The sequence below is a fragment of the Microtus oregoni genome, unplaced genomic scaffold (genome assembly GCF_018167655.1).
Source record: "Microtus oregoni isolate MIOR12 unplaced genomic scaffold, Mior012 000061F_ref0000440, whole genome shotgun sequence".
NCBI lineage: Eukaryota > Metazoa > Chordata > Mammalia > Rodentia > Cricetidae > Microtus > Microtus oregoni.
This window is the reverse complement of record NW_024543871.1, coordinates 5,133,658-5,151,063: the sequence shown is the minus strand read 5'-3', so window position 1 is coordinate 5,151,063 and position 17,406 is coordinate 5,133,658. Positions and strand designations below refer to the sequence as shown.

At 35.4% G+C, this 17,406-nt stretch overlaps 1 protein-coding gene across 1 annotated transcript in view; it reads left to right on the top strand.

Moving 5' to 3' along the window:
• The window catches only part of Tenm1 (teneurin transmembrane protein 1), a 577,348-nt gene that overhangs the window by 404,532 nt on the left and 155,410 nt on the right, over positions 1-17,406 (top strand). Inside the window, 2 exon segments of the mRNA XM_041639938.1 lie at positions 13,223-13,408; positions 15,686-15,709. Of these exon segments, the coding sequence (XP_041495872.1) occupies positions 13,223-13,408; positions 15,686-15,709 (210 nt within the window).

Below are 17,406 nucleotides of genomic sequence, written 5' to 3'. Positions count from 1 at the left end.
AGTAGAGTGGACTAGAGATGATCTATTCAGCTTTGCTCATTTCCATTTTTTCTCCTTCATTTCTTTTTTTTGTTCCACTTCCAGCTTCATATCCTTAGATCTTTAACAAATTCTACTGGGCAATTCATTAATGATTATATATCTTTATTTCGAAAATATTCTCTCCTTATTTAGGATGCCATGATGTAGCATTAATTTTTTTACATAAATATATGTTATACAACAGAATAACAAGATTTAATATTTTTGGGTGCCTGATAGTATTATTGCAGAATATTGGGCACAGCTGAGGTGGCAAGAATAACAGAATTTCATTTACTGGGAACTTCTATCTAAAAAGTAAATCTGAGAAACAGTTTGGAGGGCTGTTCTGAAGGATTTACTATTTAATCAAGTTGCTCTTTGTCAGCATGGAGCAAAGAAGTGTTCTGGTTGTATCTGAGTCCAATTTATCCAAATGGTATTCATTGTTGACATACATAAAGAAACTTATTAAAAATGAAATGTCTCAATAGAACTTTAAAGTGTCTGCCTATATTTTTATGCTGTTTTACAATACATTTGCACAGAAGTATGTTTGTATTTTAGCATTCTTTTGTCATCTTTTGCAGCCTATAATGTTAAAATATTTTCAACCAGATGAAAATATTGCTCATGGAATCGAAGTCTTTGTGAAACAAATATATTAGATTAGATATCATTTCTATCATGTTTATGAGTTACACAATTTCCAGAATCTATTTTGTGTTCATCTCCCCCAGACACACACACTGCACTGATTATAAATAGATGGGTATTGAAGGACATCTCCGAATCCAACCAGAAACCCCATTTTAAACTGGATGCAACTGCAGAAATGGTGATGCGCTTCAAAATGAGGAATGTTTATTGTTTAAGATCTGCTGCTCCATTTGTAGTAATTTATTTCTTAGATGATTCCCTTACTCATGGGGATATTGCTTCCCACTTGGATACTTGCGGTACTGAAATTGTAAATCAGATGGGTAATTGTGGCTTCTGTCTGGCTTTGCTGTGTGTTGAGGACCGCACAAGAACGTAAGACATGTTTTTGCTTCTGTAATTCAAGAGAACAGTCCCTGAATATGTTTTCCCACTTTTTGTTTGAAAATTATTATTAAATATTTAAGGTTTTGAAATAGCATAAAAACAGTTATTACACTGTTTTAATAAGTAATACATATGTCTCTATGTAGAATATTTTTCAATAAAATGTTTAATATTGTTTTTAATTAATTTATCTTTAAACGATCTCTTTTCATTTATAAACCTTTCCCAGTTCCTACTCCCTTCCCTCCTCCTGCTCCACCCACTTCCCCCCACCCCATCCCATTCCCATCCACTCCCCAAAGAAGATAAGGCTTCCCATAGGGTGTCAACAAAGACTCACACATCACTTTGAAGCAGGACCAACGCCCTGCCAGCTATATTTAGTCTGAGCAAAGTAACCCTCCAAAAAATTGTGCTCCAAAAAGCCAGTTCCAGCAGTAGGTATAAATCCTGGTCCCATTGCCAGTGGCCCCACAGACTGCCCATGCCACACAATTGTCACCCACATTCAGAGGGCCTAGTTTGGTCCTATGAGGGTTACCCCGCTATCAGTCCGGAGTCAGTGAGCTCCCACTACCTCAAGTCAGCTGTTTCTGTGGGTAACCCCATCATGGTCTTGACCCCTTTGCTCCTCCCTCTCTTTGAGTAGTCTCCAGAAACTTGGCCAAGTACTTGGGTGTGGATCTCGGTATCTGCTTCCATCAGTTGCTGGATGAAGGTTCTAGGATAACGATTAAGGTAGTCTTTGATCCAATTACAGGGGAAGGCCAATTCAGGAACTCTGTCCAATACTGCTTAGGGTCTTACATGGGGTCATCTTTGTGGATTTCTGGGAATTTCCCTGGTGCCAGGTTTCACGCTAGCCCATAATGGCTCCCACAATCAAGATATCTTTTTCCTTCCTCTCCCTTTCTGTCCTTCTCAATTCTCAACCATCATTACATTATTTTTGGCTATTATAAAGGGTGATGTTTCTCTGATTTCTTTCTCAGCCCTTTTATCATTTATATATAGGAGGGCTACTGATTTTTTTAGTTGATTCTGTATTCTGTCACATAACTGAAGGTGTTTTCAGCTATAGAAGTTCCCTGGTAAAGTTTTTGGGGTCATTTATATATACTATTGTATCATCTGCAAATATCAAAAGTCTGACTTCTTACCTTCAAATTTTTAACGCCTTGATCCCCTTTTGTTGCTCTAGCTAGAACTTCAAGTACAGTATTGAACAGATATGAAGAGAGTGGACAGCCGTGTCTTGTTCATGATTTTGGTGGAATCGCTTTGGGTTTCTCTCAATTTGATGTTGGCTGTTGGCTTGTTGTTTATTGCTATTATTATGTTTAGATACATTCCTTTTATCCCTGACCTCCCCAGACCTTTGTCATGAAGGGGTGTTGGAATTTGTCAAAGGCTTTTTCAGCATCTAATGAGATGATCATATGTGTTTTTTCTTTCAGTTTTTATGGTTGATTACATTGCTAAATTTTTTATTGTTGAACCATCCCTGTGTCTCTGGGATGAAGCCAACTTGATCATGTTGGATGATTTTTTGATGTGCTCTTGGATTCAGTTAGTCAGTATTTTGTTGAGTATTTCTGCATTTCCCTGAGAGCTAAAGATGTTGAACACGTTTTAAAATGTCTCTCAGTCATTTGAGAATCTTCTGTTGAGAATTCTCCTAAGTAAATTGGAAGCATGGGGACCTTGGGAGAGGGTTGAAGGGGAGGGGAGAGGTAGCGAGGTGAGCAGAGAAAGATGTAGAACTCAATAAAAATAATTAAATAAAAGAGTTAGTTAGAAACAAGCCTAAGCTAAAACCAAGCTTTCATAATTAAAAAAAAAGAAATTCTCTATTTAGATCTGTACCCCATTTTTATTAGGATGACTCCATCTAAGGCTCCTAGCAATAGTGTAGAGGGTGCCCAAATGGCCATCTCCAGTAATCATATTGGTGACTACACTAATTGTCATCAGAGACCCTTTGTCTAGTAACTGATTGAAGCAGATTCAGAAATCCACAATCAAGCCCAATGCGTCAAGATCCAGGAGTCCTATTGAAGAGAGGGAGGAAGGATGGTGCAACCAGAGGCCTCAAAGGTCATCACAGGGGAACCCATAGTAACAACTAACCTAGGCTCCTGGGAGCTCACAGACTCTGGATCAACAGCTAGAAAGCCTGCATGGATACAACCTATGCCCTCTGCATGTGTGTGACTATTGTGTAGCTTGTTCTGTCCGTGGGACTTCTAGCAGTGGGATTATTAGGACCTGTCCCTGGTCCTTGACTTGGCTTTTGGAAACCTGTTTCCCCTGCTGGATGGTCTTGATGCAGGAGGAGGAGCTTGGTCCTGCCTCAACTTGATGTGACATGCTTTGTTGCTGCCCAAGGGAGGAGTGGGGTTGAGGAGAGGCAGATGGGAGGGGGAATGGGAGGAAAGAAGGGAGTGGAAACTGCGGTTGGGATGTAAAATAAATGGAAAAATAAATAAAATGTAATGTATATAAAAAGAAACCACTATGTCATTTTTACAGAGTTCTAACCTTTACAAATATGTATAGATTATTTTTACATTATCTTGTGCTTGGGTTCTACCTTCTTCTTTCACAGTTCGAAGGTTTCTCCATACTGAGTCATGTATCTCTACATTATTCAAGTTAACTTGTACAGTTTTTCACTAAACCGTGTTATCCATTTTCTGCCGATGAAAAAATAAGTTGGGGCCTAAACTCACCTACTAATATACTTTAAAATTACTTGGGGTATTCTTGGTTATTCCTTTTTCATCAGGATGGCAATGGTTTCATTTTATAAGGAAGTTGGTGTTTTGATACAGGATTTCACATCCCACATTCTGACCTTAAACTTTTTACATAGTCTAGAGTGGCTTTGAAACTTTAATATCCCACAGTCATCTCTGTACCTTAGTGTTATAATTACAAGGATTTGTCATTCTTCTAGAATTTGTAACTGTGTCTGGATCTTAAGAATAGATTTTCACTTGCTACAAAAATGAAAAGACAGGAGTTTTGTTATTATTGTGAATGGGCATCTTTTTTCTACAAATCGCGTATTTACCTGCGCATTTCATAATTTCATAAAACTAAGCAGATGAACACTGATATCCTAGTGGTAGTGAGGCTTTTAACTTATGAACACGGAATACATATTTCTCAATTGATTGACTGGGTACTTGTAGTTAATCATCAAAAACTATTGTGTAAATTGATAATACTTTTTTCATTTGTTTTATTTTTCATCTAATTCAGATCTCCACACTGGTTTCCGTAGAGGCTGTACTCCCACCAGCGGTGAATAAAAACTCTGTGAGGATGTATTGTGTTAATCCCCGCCATTCTAACGGCAGGAAGATGAAATCTCAACGTAGTTAGAATTTGTGCTTCACTGATTGCTAACGACGTTGAACTTTTAAAAAATTGTTTAGTTCCACAGCCCAACTTTAGTTGGGTTATTTGTTTTCTTGAATTTTAGTTCTTTTATATATTCTAGATCCTAATCCTCTGTCATACATAAAGATTTTTTTTTCCTGTTCTGTGGCTTCTCTCTTCACTTAAGGGATGGTGTCCTTTGCTGTAACAGAAACGTTTCTAGTTTCCAGAAGTCTCATTTATACATTGTTGCTTTAAATGCTTACACTATCAGGGTCCTATGCAGAAATTTCGTTCCTGTGCCAATGAGGTCAAATGTATTCACTTCTTTCTCTATTTCCTGCCCCAACTGAGGCTTTTTATTTATGTGTTTTACATTTCTAGAAAAAGAATCACTGAATTTTTTCTCCTGTGTGTTTTCATGTGGCTTTTTTGTTGTTCATGATACCAACTGAGCTTGTCAGTACAATGAAACCAAACTAACAGATTGGAAAACAGATTATTCTGCCATTTTCTAGGTCTTTGAGCTTCACATCAAATCTAGAGCTAATTACTCCACATTTGTTTCACATGCCTGTAAGGATCACAAGAATTTTCTCAACTCTGTAGTCATGAATGATTTCCCATTTCCCCAGTGTAACCACATTTCATCACATTTAGGAACCCAGTAATGACTTTGGAGCATGCCCTGATGAGGACCTGGCATTACCTCCCTTCTCATCAGCATTGATGCTCTTGACAGCATATGCCAGGATGTTCATGCACACTGTAATGAAGACATGGAAAGATGATGAAATGAGGCAGTGAAGGTGGAGCTAAGCACACAAAGTTATCTGCTTTCTATTCTTGAGGCAAACATTTTCTATACTGTATTTTAATTTTTCTTCTTTTATACTAAATGTAGTTAAGTCTAGAAATTTCCTCAAAGTTCCTAATTTGCATTTTGCAAGGGCTTTTTGTTTTCACTGTAACTTTTATTTTCTTTTTTTGATAATTTCATACACGTACACCAGGCATTCTGGTTACTCTCTCTTCCCACCTTCCCATTTCTCTCTCCCACCCCTGACAACTCATCAGTTCTTACAGATCCCTTTCAACTATTTACTTTTTATCTAGCTTTGTGACTCACAGATTTGAAGCAAGACTATTTGAGTTAGCAGGCTCACCCATCAGATGCACAAGTGAAGACAATGACTGCATCTTCCTCAGAATCCACCAATAGTCAATTATTCAGTCAGATGGGGGTGTGGTCTCATAAGTCCCTCCCCAACCCATGATTAACAAATATATACCCAGTCTTGTGCAGTCCTAGTCCAGTCAACGTCAGCTGATGTGACATCATGATTGCAATGGTTATGTTATGCCCAGAAGATAACATTTTGTACACCTTCCTTTTATCTCTCAACTTCTACATTCCTTCTGTCCCATCTTCTGAAATGTTCCCTGAGTACAGACAGCGTGGCATAAGTGCCATGATTTGGGCTGAGCATTCCAACGTTTCTCATTTGCAGCAGCTTGAATAGCCGTGATTCTTTGTATTTGCTGCGGTTTATTCCAGGAAGAAAACTCTCTGGTTAAGGTTTAGAGTAGCATTTGCTTGTGGGTATAATTATAAATATCTAAAGGGTGGTATGGTCTGTAGCTAAATAACTATAGTTCCATCCAGAATAGTGTCTAAAGCCTCCTCAACCATGGATTTTTGATTGAATTACAGTACACAGAAGGAATTCCCTCTTGTAGAGCAGGTGAAATCCAATGGGAGAGTAGCTTATTACCCCCAGAACAATTGTGCCACTGGGTCATCAGTGGGTACATCTTTGCCAAGTGGGCTGCTCTTAAAGCTTTTTGGAGGGGGAATGAAGGTTGGTTTTTTGAGACAAGGTTTCTCTGTGTAGCTTTGAAACCTGTCCCAGAATTTGCTCTGTACAGCAGGTTGCCTTTTAAACTCACAGAGACCCATATGTCTCTTTCCTCTGAGTGCTAAGATTAAAGGTGTGCATTCCCACCACTGAGCAAGCTCTTGATGTTCATAGTTAGGTAAGTACGTTGTTGCCTTTCGACTCCAGAAGCTTGCAAAGTACTTTTCAGGAAAATGAAAGCTAGTCAGGAGGGCAAAGTTTCTAGCTTACTTCCAACTTGATTTCTAACTTCACAAGTTTTTAAAAATACAATTTTCATTGTTATTAGTCCTAATTTCCAATGTAAATTCTGAATGTAACCCATGACATATTTTAAGTCTTTTCTGAGATGATAGTTTTGTAACATCTTTTTATTATATGTTTCTAATTTTCTTGCATTCTGCTGAAACAGCACATGAGACTTATCTTAGTGAACAAATGTTTTTGCAGCCTTTATGGGCATTCTTATTCTTGTGCTTGAAAAGAAAATATATTGTTCCATGTACATCTATTATCTTAAAGATATTTGTTCATCTATTCAAATTTTCTACATCCTCACAGATTTCTCATGCCTGATTGAAAAATTGTCCATTTGCCTTACTCCAACTCTATAAAGCTTTACATAGTTTATCATATGTATTTTGAGTCTATATTTTCAGAGTCTAGATTGCTCTACCTTCTTAGTGAATTGTTCTTCTTGTCATTAGATAGTAGCTGGATTTATACATGATAATGCTTTATGCTTTGAAATCACAATCATCTGATAATATTATACTCATTTCAAATTTTTCTTGGTTGCTGTCTATTATGCTTCTTCCTTTTATTTATTACTTCTCTGTGTTAGTATTTTTTTTAGCAATCTATTCTTGACCAAAATAAAATACTAGATTTTCTTTTTCAGTTACAGAAACTCTCTTGTTCAAATTGCAGGGTCAATTCATTTTTCATTTGCTAGGATTACTGATGTGTTTGGATTCACATCTTATAATCTTCTTTTGTATCTCCTATTCATAATTTTCTCTTTAACTTTTCTCCTTTCTGCCTTTTCTTTGAATGAGTTCTTCCTATTTTTCTCACTACCAGTTAGAAAGATATATTCTCTTGATGTTTTTAGTGACTAACTTTAATTTTAAACATATTAAAATATGCCACCCAGATAGAAGTATAGAAACCCTATAACGTACAGTTCAAAGATTTATCAAACTCTGGAATGCCCTGTAACTACCATCCAAGTCAAAAGCACAGAAGAGAATTTGAATGCCCTTCTGTAACCCCTGTTCCCAATTTCTACCACCTTTCCCCTTTTGCCTAGGTATGGACATTGGTGCTTTTCTTTCTTTTGTTTTCTTTTTATTTCAGTGTCATGCCATACCCCAAGCTCGTTGACCTCAAATTTGCAACATTCCTCTTGCCTCAGCCTCACTAGACCTAATGAGCCATAAAACTCAACAACCCTGACTTCTACTATTTGCTTGCTTTTGATAAAATCTTAATGAAATCTTATAATATGTATGATATTTTTAAATTTTCTTTCATTCAACATTGCTTTTGCAAATTTATCCGTATTGTGGCATTTTGCTATCAATCATTTTCTTACAGTTTATCATTTTTTACACAATTGCTACAATTAATTATTCATTCTATTGCCAATAAGTGCTTGAAGTGTGTCCAATTTGTCTAGCATCAATAATTCTTCTGTGAACACTTTTATACATCCCTTTTGAAAAGCATTTTCTTCCTTTCTGTCTGTCAAGAATATTCTAAGTGGTGTAACTGTGGCATAACAAAATACACAATTTTCAACTTTGGCAAATAATTTCAAATACTTTTCCAAAATGATTGCAACCATCTACAGAATCTTCTAGAGAGCTCGAGACTTTCTTTTCCCTCATGTTATCTGTAACACATTACTGTTTATGTTGTTTATTTTACTTTTAACTGTTACTATGTTTTTGCAAAGACATTTAATCTTTATTTTCATGTTTATGTCTCAGATATATGATAATACTATTTGATTTGGGTCATTAAATAACTTCTTATATAATGCACATACTTCTGGTGTCTTTTTACTATTAATTTGACACTCTTAAAGTATTCTACATACATGATCTTTTTCAGTAATATATCCTACCCGCTAGAATATATTTTCTCTGTCTTTTGGTAAGTAACTATTAATTTTGGTGGACACAAAATTATTGGAGTTTACTCTTATTGTTGTATTTTGATGACTCCTTTCAAAATTATTTTCTTCCATAAAATCTAGAAATTTTTTCTAGTGTTGTGTTCCAGCAGCATTGCTAGATAGTGCTTACTACATATGATTTGAGATTAATTTAATGTACATGGCAATGTAGTGTTTTTCTGATCTAAAACTAAAGTGTTTTTCATCTAAGGCTGAAGTTATGAGACTATTATTAATTGTGAGATGAAGTTCTTTATACACTACCCAGTTTCTTCATTTGTGTTGTTATATATACATGTTGTGGTTTTATGGTGATTGCCAACTTCATAATGTGTTCAAATGCAATGAAAAAAAATACAATTCATTTGTACTGTCTACAGTGATTTCCTACTTTACATTCCTGATATCAACTAATAGAGTCTCCTGTATATTTGGCTTGATTGACCACTCACCACAAAGGAATTATCAACTTTATAGATCTATGCAATTAAAGTATTTTTTTCTTTTAACATTCTATAGTCATTTGCCACTGTTTTATTGCTCACAGTTCTTGTGATTATCCTTTTCCTTCCTCTATTTTCTTTGAATTTACTTTGCTATAATGATGGAAATATTGTAGTAAGAGCTGCGGGCCTCTTCCCACAGCCCGGCTCCCAGCTGCCTGGCTAGCTTATCCGCCAAAATAACAACACACAAACTGTATTCTTTTAAACACTGCCTGGCCCATTATATCTAGCCTCTTCTAGGCTAATTCTCACGTATTAATTTAGCCCATTTCTAATAATCTGTGTAGCACCACTAGGTGCGCTTACCAGGAAAGATTCAGCATGTCTGACCTGGTGGTTTGCTTCATCGCATCTGGCTCTGAGAGGAGCTGCATGATTTCTGAGCTCACTTCCTCTTCCTCCCAGCATTCTGTTCTGTTTATTCAGCCTATCTAAATTCTGCCCTATCAGATGGGCCAAGGCAGTTTCTTTATTAGCCAATGACCTTCCTCCATCAAAATATCTTGGCCATTTTTCCTTTTGTATAGTGTTGTTGTTCTCATCTTTTTATTGAAAAAGTCATACATTATATTTTGATTATGCTTTTTCCTCCTACAATTCCTCCTAAATCTTACCTATCTCCATACCTACCCATTTTTGTGCTCTCTCTCTCTCTCTCTCTCTCTCTCTCGCCCTCCCTCTCTCTCTAAAAAACAAATAGAAGAGAAACCTATAAAATAGAAATAAAAAACAACAAAAGACTAAAAATACAAAATAAAGCAAAATAAAACAGAAAGTCCACGAAAAATACTATTGAATGCATTTTTTTTTGTTGGTTTACTACTCCTACGTGTATAGCCTATCCTGAAGTATGGTTTATATACACAGTGAGATGCCACCAGAGAAAAAGTGATTTTCTATTTGGCAGTGGATATCAATTGCAGATAGTTTCTAGGTTAAAGGTGGGATCACATGTCAACCTCCCTTCTTGTTGCTGCCCCTGTCTGTACTGAACTTGTGCAGGACTTGTGTGTGCTGTCACAGTCCCTGTGAGTTCATCAGTCTATCAGTCCTGTGTGTCTGGACAACAGTTTCCCTAGTGCCATTGCTCATCTCTGTGTCCAACAACCTTTACACCTTCACTTTGGGCTCTTAGAATTTGTCCATCTCCTCTTTCTTTCTTTACCATGAAGTTGTGGAGAGTAACCAATAATCAATTTTTCAAGTTGTTTTCTGCCCCCACAAGACCAACAAAGCTTAACCCAGTGTCTAGGCCTTTCTATCTTCCTCTACTATAACTGCCAGACACTTCTACAGAGAAAAGAATCAATAAATGTCAGAATCATCTCACTGAGTTTTCCTTATTGCCCGGAAATTGATACAGTAATTCTTTACTACCTTGAGAAATCTACTATCTTCCAAAATATTTAAATATATATTTTATCTCTATGTTCTAGTTTTTATTAGAAAGTAATAGTAAAAAATATTGGATCCTAATATTAGAAATTGGATCTTACATTTAAATTTTTATATACAACTTTAATAAAGTACTTCTTACCTTTCTCATCAATAATACAGAACTTTACAAGTATTCACTTAGGACACTCTATTTCGTATTATTATACAATAATATTTCCATTCTACATTATGCCCGAACTCCCAAGTTTTAGTTACCATTTTGTCATTTAATCAGTGTTTCTCTCTTTGTATGCTTGCACAGAGAAATATGTAAGTAACATTTCCTTCTAATTGTATCTTCAGTCTTGACTTGATAATGTTTGTTCAAATCAAGTCTCTCATCTTAGTAAGTTCTCTTCAGTTTTTAGTGTCAAGGGGGAAGCTATGAAAGGGAGCAGATCATTATTTCATATTCACAAGAACTGCTGCTGCAAGACCAAATCATCTATCAGAATTGTGGAATGAAGATGTATGGATCTCTTGCTAGTTCAAGATCATTCTATCTAAGCTACCATTTAAGAAGATGCTTACCTTTTAAAGCATATTTTCAGTGTTCTAGACTTTTCAAAAGACATGTTGATCCTGAAAAGGGCTTTCCATTTATTTTTATTTAGTCCAATCTGGCCTTGCAACTAGTATTTTATCAGAACAGTTCTTTCTAGACTCACTGAGAGTTTCCTGATGATAAACACAGGGAGCACACCTCATACTCTGTCTGACAAAAGTTAAACCGTAATCCCACTGGAGTTCTTATTAAATCACATTGCCTTCTTCCCAGTATTTTTCAATTTTCTTCCTTTTCTTCATGATATTTTTGTATTTTATTTTTATTAGCAAATAATAAGTTGTGTCTACTTTATAACAGCCTACTTAGTTTTTAATTCACTGAACATTTCAGAGTTTATATATCTCTTTTGGTACTCCAACTATCTCAATTACCTATATACTAAAGATGGCAAAATTTATAGACCTAGCCTCAAAACCTAGCCTGTCAGATGTACATACTCTAGTAAATAACTGATATTTTCACATAACTCAGTATGCATATCACAAAGTTAATATATTTGGTGTTCTACTTGTGAGTCTCCAAAGTTTTCCTTTTTCTTACAAAGCAGCATTATCCATTAATTTATCGCTATTTTTATTAATTTACCCTTCCTTTATCCATCATATTGAAACTTAAGAAACTCCTGTTGGTTATACCTCTAAAATGTATCTCAAATCAGTCCACTAGCCATTTGAGAGCTACAGATTATTCCTTCTGGAATATATTTAACACAAGTCACATAGAGCATGTTAATAAGTTGTTCAAAGATAATAAGCAGAGATTGCAGTCATTCTTATTTCATATTGCAAATTCCCTACATTCCATCAATTCAAAATCTGCAAAAAATCAGAGGAGGATAAAGGGCATGTTCTGCAAGAATGAAGACTAGAATTTCTGTCTTCAATACCACATAACAAAGCAGGATAGGTATGCTAATTCACCTGTAACCACAGCTCTCAGGAGGCAGAGACAGGGGATCCTTGGGGCAAGGTTGATAGCTACATTAGCCAAATTGGTTCAAATTGTTGTAGGTTCAGCAAGAGACTCTTCCTAAGTGAAGAAAGTGGCAAGCCGTCCACAAAGCTACTTAACATCAAACTCTGACCTCCATACATAGATACACACATGTGCATGTATTCCTGCATATGTGTGGTCACATACATATGAACACATTATACATATAAAACACAATAATAAATTATTGAACAAATTACTTTGCCATAAAGAGACTGTCCCATCATGAAAATGATTCTGGTGTCTATAGAGTTTATTAATATTACAGTAATCAAATAACTTCTAAAAACTAATTTTAACTTTTGGATTATGAAAATGACAATTCAACTTCCAGAATACCCTTTTTGATTTTAAGGATGTATGGCCATTAAACACCAATCGTAATGAATTCCTTCTATAAACTTTTATCCCTTCTCCTCTAGCAGAAGATTAGATAAGAAAGAAGCTTGCCAAGCTTTTATTTTGGTTTATCTACTGTCAAGATTTTATTAATATTCAACATGTCTCATCAGAAAGTCAAGGAGACAAAGTAGACAACTTTGGCAAAGTCAGTATACACCATCATTATATTGGCTAAACACTGAATAACATTTCAGAAAAAGAAAGCTGTACACTTTAATCAACCAGGACTCATTTCATATGCTTAAAATAAACACAAATATTGATTGTGTCATCAGAGAAACCAGTTGATTGCTGTCATTGGGAGCTTTGCCTTTTGTGTATTATTATATTAGGTTTTTTTTCAATGTTGTCGTCTTCAGTAAGCTAAGAACACTATTGTACTATGTCATCATCCACTGTGAATTCATACAGTATCATAAAATATTTCAATTTGATCTATGATTCTAAAGAAATTTTTAAGGAATCCTCTCAGACATTTGTTGGACATACACTTCCTTTCTAAGTCTTGATGAAATTATCATTTTATAGACTTCCTAAAATCAATTTGCCCTAAAATTTATTTTATATATAGAATCTTAACTGCTCTCTTTGGAACACTCCTTTTATGATTACTAGGACACACGGAAAGTAAGCGTCTTTTGTTCACATATTATTAAATGTTCATAACATTTCATTTAAAGTATCAGTGTAGCCTTTGATGTGTTGTTCATTATAACTTTAGGAAGGAATGGTTGTTGGTTTTCACTAAATGTCCTAACGTGCCTTCTTTGAATTTCCACAGAACTCTGTACCATGGAGTGTGGGAGCCATGGAGTGTGCTCAAGGGGAATATGCCAATGTGAAGAAGGCTGGGTAGGACCAACATGTGAGGAACGTTCCTGTCATTCTCACTGTGCTGAGCATGGCCAATGCAAAGATGGAAAATGTGAGTGCAGCCCTGGATGGGAGGGCGACCACTGCACAATTGGTAAGTGTCAGCATACTTTGACTAGAGTAAGTTAGGATAATTGAAGAAGCAAGAACAGTCTATTGAGCCAATTGTCATGATAGTCGTAGATTTTGAAGTTGGAGAAAAGGGGGAAAAGAAATACTGACTACAAATATTCTGTGAACTAGAAGGTTTCTTCTTTAATAGTATTGTACTCTTTTCCTCTGTAATTTCTTTTCTCATTATTTCAGTGTTCTTTGTATTTTCTGCTTTCAACCACTACGAGTTATGCAAATGAAAGATGATACATTGGGATAAAGTGTCATTAGTTAATAAGACAAGAGCTCTTGTTGACAGTAACATTCACTGTCCATTGTTTTTGAAAAATATAGGTTATTTTTTGTTGAAAGCACCTAAAGGCAATTTCTTTAAATGGGACCACTTTAACAGAGACCATTTGATATCATTAGAGGCTGTCTTTTATATATATGAAAAAGGCACTCCTGACCTATTGTCAATAGAACTTCTGTGTTCAATTGTCTGTCTTCATTCAGTAGTACAGACTTTATGCTGAATGAGTCAGCCTTTTTCATAGCCTTGTTCTCAATTTACAAATTTTCAAGCAATGGTCAGACAGAATACCCTGTAGACAGGGGGGATGACAATGTAATAATTAAAATACCATGTGATATTCACATTATAAAAGATATTACTAATAATTAATATTTCTAATGCAAAATAGTTTTTTAATCAAACTTTCTATTTGTGTCCATATCTACCACAAAGGTTTCTTGTATTTTGTTTTAATTGCATTCATGGTTTCTGTGATAAAATACCTTGAGAAAAGCAACTTGGGAGAGAAGGAGTTTATTATTGGCCCCAGTTCCTGGTTACAATTCATTATAGCAAGGTAGCCACAGTTGCAGGAATTTTCAAGAGTTGGACATACCACATCCACAATCAGGAATAGAGCACAGTGAATGTATGTGTACTTGTGCTCAGCTCACTTTATCCTTTCTTAAACAGTTCAGGATCCCTACATAGAGAATGATACTACCATTAGAGTTCAGGATCCCTACATAAGGAATGATACCACCTATATTAGGTCAGTTTTCCCATCTCAGTTTCATCAAGATAACCTCCCACAGGGAGCCCCACAGGTCAGCCTGATCTAAATAATCCCTTTTTGAGACTCTCTTCCCAGATAATTCTAGGCTGTATAAAGTGACATTCAAAACTACCCATTATACCCACTATGCACGTAAAATGAAATAAATACAATTGTACAATTCCCATTGTTCCACTAAGGAAATGGGTCACAGTGTTCCATTAGCGTTTCCATGACTAGACAGAAAATGTGCACCAAGCAAAGACAGAAATTATCTTTTGTTTTGGGCAATTTCTTTTTTGAAAATTGTTCATATAATGCATTTTAGCTTATTATTTCTCCTCTCCAAACTCGTCAAAAACCTTCCATCTCCCTACTCACCCAACTTCATGGCCCTTTTCTCTGAAAAGAAAAAGATAAACCCAAATATATACATAGAAGTACACACAAAAGTATTATTTGTGTTGACCAACTCCTTCTGAACATTAGCTTGCCTTGAGTACAGTTTTTGATATACAATTCATTGTCAGCATTTTCCCCCTAGTGTACGGTACTGTGGCTTTCACTTTCATGTGACATTATTTTGTTACAATAGTTGGATATGTCAAAGCAATGCATACTATATATGTGTATATATATATATCATATATACATATGATTTATATAAATTGCATTACTATTCTACTATAGGTACAATAAGTCTTGTTCTATGACCACGGAAATAGTTAAGATTCCTTAAAAAGGTGGTAAGGGGTGATTCAGATGCAGCTTAAGTAATTACATTTTCAGGACAGTAAGTTTATTGACTTCACACGAGACTATTTCAATATTATGATAATTACCAAAGGTGGTTGGTTGCTCCAGAACTCCCTTCTAAAGATATTCCTAATAAGAAGATAAAGGGAGTCCTCTTTCATAGAAGTTATTACTAAAATGTAAAATATGAAGTTCTTATACTTATAGTGAAATATGACACTTTTTTAAGGAAGCCTAATAGAGTTTCTTGCAGAAAAGACATTAATAACTTTCCCACAGAAAATATTATTCTCAAAATACACAGGCCAGTGTACCAATATTTGAGCTGCATGTGTTTCAACAATCCATAGGATGTCATTCTCCTTCCAAACAACAGAGGGTAAAGCATAAGTATGTGTTGTATAGTGTTTATCTCCCAGAAATTTATTTAATCTTTCTCTTCCCCCCTTTAGCTCACTACTTAGATGCTGTCCGAGGTAAGACTTTTTCTTAGTAGCAGGAATGTGCTTTTCAAAGCAATGTGCGTGTGGGAGAACAAAGGTGATGGCATTTTGGTTTTATTTCTTTGGATTCGTTTGATTGCTTGGTTAGTTTCTCTCTGGTTATTACTTTGGGCAGCCTTACTTAAATGTAATTCTTCTGTGTTTATACTAATGAGACTAGACGATAACTTGTTTTTCTCACATCCAAGTCAATGTTCCTACAGTATAGAATAGACTGGCAGTTTTATGGACTCTTTTTCTGTGTTCTTTTGTAAAAACTTGTGGGAGAGGATTGCACATGAACACAAGTCTACAGACAATCATTAAATAAAGTTGGTTGAGGTAAACAGGTGAAGTATTATTCAAAACAATATATCTGTGTCCATGTATAAAATACTTCTGTCCTCATAAAGGCAGAATTTTCCCCATTCTAAGTACCTTATCCTTTGTCCCTCCAGGAATTTGCCTTTGACTGAAACAACAAGGGATTTTCTCTCAGATATGTGGTGTTTTTCCATCCCAAATCACCTTGAGATTTATTTTTTCCATTGAGTATCCATTAGAATAGACATACAAAAATTCCTTTATCAAGGCTAAGGATACTCATTCTATGTCAAGGCTTGGAGATATGATTTTTATAAAAGGTATCATTCTTTCTGTCTGCCTTCTCCTATTTTAAGGTTTTATTTCCTTTCTCTGGGTTATTGATAATTACTTGGAAAATCTTTTGGACAGAAGGTGGGGTTACTTCAATATTTTTAAACCCATGTTTATATTTATGCTTCTGAATTTTTCTTTTGAAGACATACAGTGAAAAGAATGTTGATCGGACTATCCCTAGTAAAAGCCATGTCTGGTCTTGTATGACTATTGGGAATATATTCAAGACCTGTATATCATTATTATTGTTGTTGTTGTTGTTTCCATATATGTGCCACTGATCACTTGGAACATGCACAGTTCCCTTTTGATAGACCCTACATCTGAACTATTGGCAGAAAGAGTAAGGCACATTTTCAGGAGGTACGAAAGAAAAAGAATCTAATTCTAAAAAAGCAACATTGCCTGTCTTTGTGCTTTAGTAATTAGTGAAAAATATTCAAATATTATACTTTCTCTTGATTATATTTTCCCAGTTATTCTCTAGAATTCTGAAACTCTATGTATGGCATATTTTGATCCCATAACTATTTTCTGAGTACTTAATATTATTATTTTAAATAAAGTAATATGCTGGCTTATACAAGAGATACCGCAGAAGTAAAATTCCCAGTGCTTAGCCCTCAGATCAATAGTAATCTTGAAAATCTGAATAGGTGCAAAAAAAGTGCAGCACATTTCTAAGGAATAAGCAAATACACCATGGTGTGGTCTGAATTACAAACCAACATACCTATGTCCTGAAGCACTAGAACACAGGGGGAAATCATCACAGGCGAGAAGCAGTTGAAGAAAGTTTCTCTTCATAGAAACTGCTGTCTTTCTCCAATTTATTGGCCATAACTAGATACAACATCATCTATCCCATTTTGATAGAGATGAGGAGATACATTTTTCAAAAAGAAACAAACAAAAAAATTTTCTTGTCCCCACCACAGTTTCCTTTCTATCTGAACCAGAGGTTGGGAATTGGGGTTAGCATTAATAACACTTAATTGGCTCTCTAAGGAAAAACACTGCAAAGTCAGGGA